The sequence below is a fragment of the Perna viridis genome, chromosome 1, assembly GCF_037379345.1.
Source record: "Perna viridis isolate PV_CMFRI_1.1 ecotype Kerala chromosome 1, ASM3737934v1, whole genome shotgun sequence".
Lineage (NCBI taxonomy): Eukaryota > Metazoa > Mollusca > Bivalvia > Mytilida > Mytilidae > Perna > Perna viridis.
Window position 1 is genome coordinate 16,071,481 of NC_142445.1, and position 12,103 is coordinate 16,083,583.

General features: G+C 32.8%; 1 protein-coding gene across 6 annotated transcripts in view; it reads left to right on the forward strand.

Moving 5' to 3' along the window:
- The first annotated feature begins 2,536 nt into the window (after nt 1–2,536).
- Nucleotides 2,537–12,103, forward strand: part of LOC148627454 (uncharacterized) — a 56,684-nt gene continuing 47,117 nt past the window's right edge. For 2 of the 6 annotated variants that reach the window (XM_088573545.1, XM_088573554.1), the window contains exons 1-2: nt 2,537–2,661; nt 8,164–11,959. In XM_088573545.1, coding sequence (XP_088429671.1) covers nt 11,895–11,959 — 65 coding nt within the window. In that variant the 5' untranslated portion in view covers nt 2,537–2,661; nt 8,164–11,894. The remainder of the gene's footprint in view (nt 2,662–8,163; nt 11,960–12,103) is intronic. The other 4 variants (XM_088573514.1, XM_088573532.1, XM_088573523.1 and 1 more) reach the window with 4 other exon arrangements.

Genomic DNA, 12,103 nt, shown 5'->3' on the forward strand with positions numbered 1-12,103 from the left:
CCCCATACAATGCCAGTGGTTTCTATTCAGTATGTGAATATCTCTTCTTCAAATCGGATAACGCACGGCTTGCATACAATAGAATTTTGCTTTCCTGGACAAGAATTTCCCCTTAACCAACTGGGTATCAGCGATAAAATTCGGATATTTTACTTTCCACCTCTGTACATTATGTCATATTCTTGTTTTTTTTTTGTTTAATTATTAAACCAGTGAATGAAAATCAGTTGTCAACTATCCACCATTTTTTTTGTCATTATGTTTTTCTTTAGAACATTGTTTTTAAGATGAGGGAAGAAATGTTTTAATTTGTCAAATCTTTGGACAATGTTTTTATTTATCTGCCTTTCCATAGTTTTTTCCCTTGAAACATGGCGTATTTTGGTCATGTGATTGTTTTTGGAAGCTTTTTAAATGGCAGGCGATAAATCAATATCTATTGATGGGTTCAATGTGTATTTTCTACATTTCTGAAAGGGATAAAATAATATGGCATACAGAAGTTTGGGAATAGTTGGACATATTCTATGCTGAGAATAAAATTTAAAAATTACCTGGAAAGCCGGCAATAACACCGTTGTTGGTGTGTCGATGAAGCAAGCAGGTTTCAGTGTCGACAAGCTTCTGACCTCTGACCCAAGTATGTGCAATCAGTTCCGTACAAAAAAGGAGATATTAATAACACACCGGAACAGTTATACATCGGAATAAATTTTTAAGCAGTATGTATTTTGTTTTAGATCGTATAGCCCTTATAAAGATTCTCGGATAATCATCTGAAATTTCTCCACAGCTGATGAAAGGTCCAATATAAGTCTTTTATAACGTCTTAAACCTACATGTGCCCAGATGTAGTTCTAGATGTAGTGGTATCTAGAGTTTAAGTCTAGCTTACTAAATACTTTTGCTCCATTTTACGCCACTGTGATGTCATTTATAGTAAGTGTTAAGTGTTGTTCTCTTTTGACGGCTTCATTAGACAAGCGCATATCGACGCATATTCGGATTTTTTCTGGATTTTTAAGTTTTGGTGCCACATCTTCAGGAGAAACCCATGGAGTTGGGCCAACAACTTTTTCGATGGTGTCTAAATCCTCAAAACGCTTTAATGCATCCTCAACTTTCTATCTTACGTGAAAGAGGATTCTGCGGTGAGGACGTGCTACCGGTGTACCATCCTCGTCAATGTGTATTTCGGCTTGATTTTCCCTATGCAATGAAAACGATCATCATACTCTTAATTGATATCATCTACTTCAACTACTATCAACAACTCTTATAGTCGAAAACTTGTACAGGTCAGCTGCAGTAGAGTAATTGAGGAAAGAACCATAAATTCCTTTCATTACATAGACAGTCGCTTAAGTGCGTGTCTTGTAGATAGTGGATTTGATCTTAGTGCCAAATGTTCCAAAGAGGTTAATAGTATTTCCTGATTTATAAAGAAATATCTTGGCTTTACTTGCCAAACACCTTACATGCTGGGGTTGTCAGGCTATAATACGGAATACCTGATCGCAAACCATAGTGGTGCACCGTGGTGGGAAAGATTCCCGGTTGTCGCACGTTAAAGAACCCTGCTGTTGTACTCGATAGAAGTAGGAAACTTTGCGCTCCGCCATACGGAGGCTAAATTACCCGACCCTAACCATCCCTCCATTTTTCTAGTGGCATTCAAAATTGTCGACCCTATTATCCATGTGTCCCATCCCTTTTTCATTTCATTATCATCATTTCATGTTCATTCAATTATCTATTTCATGTTCATCGCCTGAATATAGCTGAAATATTACTGCTCGGACGTTTAACTCCAACAATCAATCAATCAATCAATCAATCCATTTTTTCCACCGTGCTAATGTCGAACCTTCTCCATGGACAATTGAAGTTGAGAAGGGTGGAAACGATGCTTTTGTCAATGTTTATTTTCGTTGTACGTGATTTTGTTATGTTTAGTTATTTATACACTCTATGTAGTTGAACGGGTGTTTAGGCGATTCTACACATATTTCTTGTTGCGTTATTTGCTGGTTCTTCGTCGCCAGTGTGATATGTGTTGGCATTCTTTGCAAAATAGCACATTTCATTCAGTTGATATATTTATTCTCTCCAGAAGGGGATCAATACAACACAAAACAAATAATGGAATGGACATGAATAACTTTCAGATACAAAGTCAAAATATATTCAGACTATGTTGTAGTCATCAACACAAATTTTTGCGACAAGATAGCCAATGGACAGGTCAAAATCAACATTTATAGCACTTTAAAAGTTAATCGGTACTAAAAGTATGTCAATTTTTAAAGAATCTTGCACGGAAAAGACACTTTTTACATTAATAATAAAAATATTGTTGTCTCTACAGCTAAAGCACGAACATAAATAATCTTTATCCTTTAACTTAATAAATATGGAAGTTTAAAATATTTTAGAAAGTTAAAAGCGTGTGTATCATTTATTCAATACAATAGTTATGATAGCAATTTTAAAAAAAAAAAATAGCATAAAATGTATGGACTTTAAATTCTGATATGAATACTTCATATTTCTCTTATTTTACGCACTTGAATTGTGACAAAGAGAAATACCTGTGTTCGGAAAATAGGCCGTTAAATTATACCAAGAAAAACTGGTTGGTATGAAGTCACAGGTGATTTGGTAAGTATTAATGTTATAATTCTATATAAGAATTATATATATTACATATAGTCTATAATATATAAACAAAAAATAGATTTTGTATTATTATTCAATTACAAAACTTTCTTTGCGATATCGTTTACGCTGTAAAATTATTACGAGGAAGTAATATGGCTGTACAGCCAAATGGTCATGAGAATTAGACAAAAGTTTCCTTAAATATCAGGGCAGAAAGACCCAATTTAAATCACGCATTTGCATTCACGTATCAGTTAAAGTGGACCTTTGGAGTAGATTTAATATGAAAATATTCATATTTGCATCAATATCAACTACTTTGTAAATTTATCAAACTTCTTAGGTTTTAGATAAAATATAAGCGAGATTGTCCTTGTTTTCTGAGTTTGAAAACAACTTATATCACAAGAAGAATGTAAATGTTCACAAAAAACAGCAATCAAGGGAACCAAGATTCAAACGGAAATCATAAGGATATTCCACGGATAAACACTAGAGAGGAAAAAAAGCACACACACGCACACACACACACACACACACAATAAAGAACATGAAGTTATAAAAATAGCACGTATAAAGAAACAAAAGCAAATAAACAGATGACTGGGAGCATGGGCCAGATGCATAGTTTGGGTCCGTTTTTCTGTTGTGTATTGTTTTAATTGTTTTTCGTCATTCAGTAAACACTTGGATGCTTACACTGTTATCTATGTAAAATACCCCTTAAAATAGAATAAATACACATAAACATAATAGTATGCCTCTATACGATCCGAAAAAAATAAGATTTATCTTCATAAAATGTGTGATCATACAACATTCATAACAGCAAAACAATGGTATGACTATCATCGCCTTGCAAAAATCAATTCCACGCCGAAAATAATTGCCATCAAGTGATAAACAATATTAAACATTGAAAAATAAGTCTTGTTTTGAAAGAAAATATATTTCATATAGGTGTATTACATATTGTTACATTTATTAACAAATGAAAAGCAACTAAAAAGTGTTTTAAACAAACACGTGTATCCATAGGTAATGAAAAACAACTGATGGCATCTTACTTAGTTTAAATCACCAGAACAAAAAGGATATTGTTCATGTAGAAAATATCTATGGATAATAAAACTCATAAATTCCCTCTACGATGTTCTGTGCAAACTTCCCGAATGCCTCGATGGTAATGGCCTATGTCAATGTTTTTTATTCACCAATTAAAGATTTCGTAAACAACATCACTGTCGTGGTTATTTGTACTCCGCCTGCATTTATATTGATGGTATCTTTTACATTTTACAATGCAGATGTTTGTATATGTTTGTTTCCATAAAATGGAAAATAAAATATTACATTCTGCAAAACCCTTTAATATAATTATATAATTAATATAATTATAAATACATGTCATTTCAATTTGCCAAATTGCCGACAAACAGTGCCAAAGTTATTTAACTTTATCCATATAAATTGTTTATGCATTTGTTGGACAAACATTATGTTCAAAATTAACAAAAGCCCAGCGAGCATATTTTGGTAGACTGAAAAGAATATTTTCGCGTTATAAGGCGGTGCTTTTATAATAACTCGATACTTTTGTGTTATAACTCGATAACTTCGCAAAATACCCGATAATTTTGCAAATTAACGTGAAATATCGTATTTGTATGACGAAAGCACGCATTATAAGACTTGTGAAAAAAAGATGGATACCATATGCATTAAGTTAACTATATACGCAGCAATGAGTTTCCTTGCTGGCATGGTGGTAAATATACTCGAAACATCCGAAAAGCAATGTCAAGACCACGCGAGTCGGAAAACCGATCCCTGTTTGTTCCTATAGCACAAATAAATCTTTATTAACTAGGAAATATACTGGTATATATTGATTTGTAAACTGGTTTTGTAGTACCCTTTTTGGTGATTTATGTTCTGTGTTGTGGGTGTTTCTGTTTGCCCTGACCTTTTTATCCCTGGATAATGATCTTTTGATTTCCATTAAAATCTTGGTATCTTTGATTACTTTTTCTACTCACGAATACAATCAATACAAAGAACTCATGTAAACAATAATAAGAAATAATTGCCATCTTCATTGTAACTTCACCAAACAGCACTGTTACACTTGGTGAAGTACTGATATTGTCGGCAATGAGTTTCAACAATACGATCATTCAATTATATTTCTTATAAATTTCTTCTGGCAACGAGGAATGAAAAGACCTGTCATATTATAGAATATCTATCTGCATTTCTTGTGTTACATATACCAGGAGAATAAAACAAAACTCCAAAAATATGTAGTTGAAATAATGTAAGGGTTCACTCTGATAGATTTGATACATTTTTAAAACTGGGTAAGTAAGTAGTCCTGAAAGATTGAAATAAATGCATCTATATGGGTGTTCATTATTTTATCATATATTTCGTTATCTCCTACGGTCTTGTCAAATCAGATTGACAAAACGATTTTTGTTTAAATGTCACGTAGATATTTTTACCATGAAACCCCAAATAATTCGCAGCGAAGCCATGGATATATAACATTACAACGTAAAATGCATTGTTCCAACCTCTCCATGTTCACAACCCTGCCTTTATTTTTCAAGATTTTCAGGAGGCGAAACTTTGGAAAGAAACGAATTAAATGTGTTATATGATGCAGCTGAATGATATAAAATAAAACTTTGTTAACACAAAATAAGACGCTACAATCTGCATGAATATTTAAAAAAAACGACAAAAAGCTGAACTACTGACTACATATACCACGACAGGAGCTTGGAACCAATATCAGACTATATCTTTCATAACAAATACTAAAACTACATGTAGACATTTACACATGACCGTTGAGAATTTAGATGTTAATCTATGCACCTCGTAAAGTGTTCGGCAAAGACAGCTTTTATATAATTATGGATCAGGGTTTATAATAGTTTTATTTTTTTGGCGTGTGTTAAAAAAAGTGTATACTAAATACGAAAAAAATGTTGTAATTTTACATTATACATTATATACAATAATCTTAAGAGACAGGATTTTGTACACACACAAATGCGTAAAAATGCATATAGAATATCGAATACATAAAGGGACATGTACGATAAGTGTACATTGTACATATACATGTATTTAAGATATTTTTTTTTCCTGAAAGAGAAAGCAGACAGGACTATTCTAAATCATTTTATTAGATAATTACACAGAGCCTTTTTACATTCAAAAGTAAGAATCAGGAGAAAGTTAAATCTTTATTTGCGTTTGATATTTAAACAGTGTTTCCAGCTTTGGCAGACAGTGTTAGGGAATAGAATGCGTTGCTACATTTATTACAAACAAAATTGTCTTTAGACATCTAAACACTAATGAGCTTTTACGAGCTTACTTCTCTTTCATGTAAATTACAGTCAACGCAAAAGTAAATCATAATGTAGAACACCATTATGTTGAAGAGATGTTGCCACAGACGAAAGGAAAGTTAACAATATGGAATTAAAATTCATCGCGTTTATCGTATAGTTTGGTCAAAATTTTTCCTTTACCATCGATGTCTGAGTCAAGATATGAGGCTGGTTTAGCAATCAATATTGTACTTTCATTGTTCGTTTAGTTTTATTTGTATGCTTTTTATGTCTACCTTTAATTTTAATTTATAATCCGTAAGTTCTATAAATATAAAGAATCGAAGAACGAAAAACGGAAAACTTTTCCCATTTCCCATATAACTGTAACAACATTCAGGGATCCACCTATTCTTAAAAATACTTGTCTGTATATTGTGATTTAAAGTTTTGACCCACATGTATTGTCTCTCCTGGCTTAAAAATGTTTTTATTTTTGTAGGACAAAAATGCCTTATATAATACGAATGATTGCACTATCGATTATTCTTGTATTATTTGAGCCAGTAACGTCAAAGTAAATTATTATAATTCAGTTTTGTAAAGCACTCTTATTTGTCACACTTGTGACCAGGAAGCCCCCACAAGAAACCTTGTCTCTGTAAAATAAACAGGAGAAATTAGAAAAAAATTACTTTTTTCAGTTTAACAATATATTTATTGAATAAGGCAGCCAAGCTTATAAACAAATATCGACTGACAAGTTGAGTCCGTTAGAAGCAAAACTTTGATAGGATCCCTTAAAATGACTCTCCTATAATATCAAATTGCATCTATATTACATCTAGGTTATGTTTGCAATAAACTAGAGTCATTAGTCATAAAGTTATATGGTTTTCAAGACCTGACTTAATATGGATATTCCGGTATGACATTCCATTTCCATCTGTCATTCATTAATGTAATTCCTGTATTTCAACCAACGCGACCTTTAACGAATAACACGGCGGTTGTTTTGTAGGAAGCAGGAACTTTCACCTTTTTGGTAGCAATTGAGTTAACTACCGGTTTGAAAGCATTTCTTGAATATTGTAATTTGTTTTTTCTTTCTTTACGACCCTCTATCCATACATGGGCTTTGGGTATTTCTTCTAAAGAACAGGGATAAAAGACATCAAAATGTACTCACATAGAAACCTCATTTTACATAGTTATAATGTATGAATAAATAAGGATAGTATATGGCGAAAATCAACAATATAAACCAAGATGGGGTCCGTGTTGCTCATCTACTTTTGTTACGTTGTACGTATTATTTTAGTTATTTTATGTTTTTTTTTGTTGTTTTTTTCTTTTTTCTATGTCTGTTCTTTGTCCCTGGATTTAATTTTATTGATTTCCCCTCGAATTTTGGTTCCCTTGATTACTCTTTCAAAATCACTTACTTGCAAAACAACTTACTGTCAACTTATCTCGAGAAATAATTATTTAGAAATGGTAAAGTCGTTTTTATCTCACTTTGCTTGCGCGAATTATACACCCCCCCCCCCACCCCGCAAAAAAAAGAAGCCACCCCCAAAAAATCAATAATTGCATTCGTCTTTCAAGTTTTTCAATTTCGTTACTCCTGTACGTGTGGGCATAATTTTACCAAGCAAAAAAATCCAAAATAACAATAAATATACAATCAATAGTCGTGAATTACAAAGCAATAGTAGAGACATAGCTTTGGAGAAAACATGCCGTGCATGATTTTGTGTGTTTTAATTTATTCAGTTTCTATTGCGATTCATTTAATTATTGTTCAACGTTAACCTTGATAGTATCATTTTTTATAAACCAATTCTATTTGAACAATATAACTATTCCTGCTTCTTTAAAATATGTTTAAAACCTAACAAACTGCCCAGGAAAAGGTTTTATCGTCACTAGAATAAATTTTCCATATTTAAACAGCAAAATTCACAACTTGAATTATTAACAGTTATGATATTTATGGCGTGCTTGTTCGTTGTTTCAGTTCATTTTTGAACTTACATTAATAGGGATGGTTAAGGCAGACCCCAGATAGTTCTGCGCCGATCCACAGTCAGGAGATATTGGTCATTAATGAGTTTTTGTGTCGTTATATTAATTTTTAATTTGATTGTTGCAGATTTGTTATCGTTATGTTACCGTGGATGATATAACTGGTGGTATCCATGCTTTCCGGGCTAACTTGAATCTGTGTATTGGGTTTGAAGACCTTTTGGTGACATAGAGGTAAAATATTATTTAAGAGCAGCCAACTTGCACGCTTCAAAAATTTCCATTACATAAAACATCGTTTCTAGTATGAAAAAAAAATTAGAATGTGTCTTTCTAATAAAGTATAATATATCTCATTTAAACAAAATCTAACGCCTTTCAGTGATGTAAGAACTTTTTATTTGATAAATGGGAAAACACTTAAAACCACGTACTCTATGTTCAAATTAAAAATAACTTTAAACAAGAATGTACTAAAAAAATCATTCAAATTTAAAAATTTGTTATTCAAACTTGAAATATCATATTATCATAAATACACTTTGTCATGAAAAGAATTGAATTCGAAGGCGTTAAACCGTGAACGTAAACAAGAATGTACCTGACCACTATATGGAAAACAAACCGTAAGTCAACCTGTTTCTTAAATTATTTTTTCTATAGATAATACGCACTCACTAAGGACTTTTCCCTAATAAAAGAGGGCCTCATTGTATTTGTTCCCTCTCAAAGTTTCTTAAAAAATACTGGGCAAGGAATCCATGCAACACATGAATACAACACTAAAATTTATTAGTTTTAATCACTGCATTATAAGCTAGCCGGCTATTCATAACCTTTATCGTAATAGATATATATACAACATAAAACGTGTATGATATCTGTTTAGTCATTGGTAAAACTATTATCCCGTTTTTACAGAGCAAATCGCCTAGTCCTAGTGTGAATTATTCAATTTTGACAGGAATCAGGTTGCTTTTTTTTAAAACTATAACCATAAGGCATAGAGACCGTTGGTGAAATTTATTGTGAAAGCTCGATAAACGAGTCTTGTTATCGAATAACTGTAATATGTAGAAACAACCAGTAATCAGGAATAATACTCCATTATCAGTTATGAAAATGAAGTCCAATGACCACCTATTAGTGAGTTTCTTTTTACTTTTCTTCTTACGTACATGTTTTCTCCATGTACATAGCCAAGAATGTAAACCACTCGGCCACACGAAAAATTTGTCTAGCTAATTTGACTTTTCTTACATCGTTGGGAATTTTTCAGACCTTTATATATATATTCTAACATCATTAGAATCGATGTTGGAACTGTCAAATTTGCAATGTAAATTTTTGGTCGTTCCCTCCGCCGGACTCGAACTCGTACCGCTGTGAAATCTATGGCAACACCGCCTGCACGAAGTCCAGCGCCCTAGACCACTCGGCCAGCTAGGCTATATAAAAATATAGCTTTAGCTGGCCGGGTCATTCCTCCTCGTGGATTAATCTAGGGCTCAAACTTAGTACACGATGTATGGTAGTACGGGACAGTTCATCTAGGTGTTTTTGTATAGGATTGAGGATCAAATTAATGATGCATGAAAAATTCCAAACGATGTTAGAACTGTTTGCTGCTATCGATTGAGTCATGAGACAGGGGCAACAACCGATAATAGTTGAATAAGATGGCTCATCAATACAAAGCTTGAAGACCTTCATCATGCAGACGATCCTGCATTTCTTGCAAATGACCATGAACGCATGCAAGACGGCACATCCAGACTCAGGTACCATGCAGAAAATGGGCTTAACTTCAATACCAAGAAAACGAAAGTTATGAGAATAAAACACTCGACAAATGTTTTTTATGTTACAACTATATGGAATAATTAAAATACTTAACTTAAAACCAAAAGAACTTTTTCAGTACTTTTAAATTCGTTCTACTCTATGTCTGTGAGTGTTTGTTTCTCTGGAAAAATCTAGAACATAAACTAGAGTCGTCATGTCGGAGAACCATTATACAGATATGTCGGCCTTATAAAATATCGAACAGGGAACTGTATGAAAATGTCAACAAGAAGACATCATCACAGATATAAGAAGAAAATGGAGATATATTGATCACATTCTTCACAAAGACCAATACGACATTACCAGATAATCAATAATTTGAAATCCGGATTGAAAAAGAAAACAAGGTCGACTAAAAATTAATTGGAGGCGAACATCAGAGAAGGAACTTATAGTACAAGGATACATCTTGGAAAACGCAAATGTACTTGCCAAAGATAAGAATGACTGGCGAAAATATGTGGAGAACTTATGAGCCTGAGGACACGAAGAGGACTAAGTAGGTTGGAAAGTATGAAGTTTAGAATAATACACTATACAAAAACTACAACGAATTGGCTTTTTGGTCTCAAAATGAAAAAAAAACCGTAACAAATAGAGACAAAGTAAGTGATTTATTTGTCTTGTCTTTAGCGGTGATATAAAACATATCAAGACTTTGAAAACTTTTGTTTCTTTTGGGCAACAAAAAGCACATTGCAAAGGAAGAAGCACGGAAAGTTTTTATTGAAGATAGCTGAGTATCTCGCTCTATTAATGTTGTGTCTCTTAAGAGTTTTTTGAGAATCCACATGTATACTACTACGCGAGTAAACAATTTCACAATATATTTTGTTGTCCCACCATCACTATTGACAAATTATTAGTAAGCTGTAGAGGAAGATCTTTTGTCTAACAAGTAGATGACTCTGCTATATACCTTTGCTGGTATGGATGTTTATGTAGTTCACATTAATCACATACCTACAGACTTCTCACTTGAAGAATATTTAACAATATTCGTTATGTAAAACCAGTCATAAAGCTATTAATTACATCTTAGTTCAAGGTTGACTATTTTCACCCTTGCTTGTTGCTATCAGTTGAGTCATGAGACAGACAACAACCAATAATACATGAATAAGATGGACTAATCGATACAAAACCCAAAGACCTAGTTCATGCAGACGGTTTCTCACTCCTAACAAATACTAACAACGCATGCAATACGGAACATCCAGACTCAGGTACCATGCAGAAAAAAAAAGGGCTTAAGTTCAAGACCTAGGAAACAAAAATCATGAGAATAAATTTTGAAACACTCAGCAACCAGGCCATTGAAGAAATTAAGTACATGTACTTTAACTACCCTGGTTGCTCCATGATATCAAATAGTGGGGCACATTAAGACATCGATACAAGGATAGGAAAGGCCAGATAAATGTTCTGTGAGTTATAACCAATTTGGAATAATTCAAATATTTCCCTTAAAACAATAACTAGAAAAAAAAATACTATACTGTTATTTTTTTCTTCTATATGGGCGTAAGTGTTGGCTTGTCTGGAAAGATCTAGAACATAAACTTAGAGTTAACAGATGTCTAATAACCATTGTTGTAAACCGTGAAATTTGGTGGCAGTATGATTTTCACTATTTTTGAGCCAATTGAGCGAAAGTGTTTATTGAAGTTAGCTGAATATCTCGCCCTATTTTGTGTCTGAAGAGTTTTTTGAGAATTTACATGTATAAATTATTAGTCAGCCGTACAAACAACCCTTTTGTTGAACAAGTAGTAGATGATCCTGCTGTGTACCTTTGCTTGCATGTATGTTTATGTAGTTCAGTAATCAAATACAAACAAAGTAAGTCCCCAGACTTCTCAGTTGAGGAATATTCAACGATATTCGTTATATGTCCAAACATTCATTAAGCTTTTAATTTCATAGTCTTTAATTCATATTTTAAAATAAAATTTTAAACAGGACAATATCCACACCAATATTTATTGAGCAGAAATAACCAGCATTAGGATGGGAAATGCTAGCTTTGTTTTAGTAGTTTTATCAGTCGCCAGTATCGTCGTTAAAGGAGCTAAGTATGTATATAGTAACATATCTTATACTGCATAAAAAATTGTTTGCTCAAATATAAATTTTCGTAAAGAATGTATTATTAAATAACACTACAACAATAAATTTGAAAACGATAGCACTTTCCGTATATCCATTACTGCCTTTGT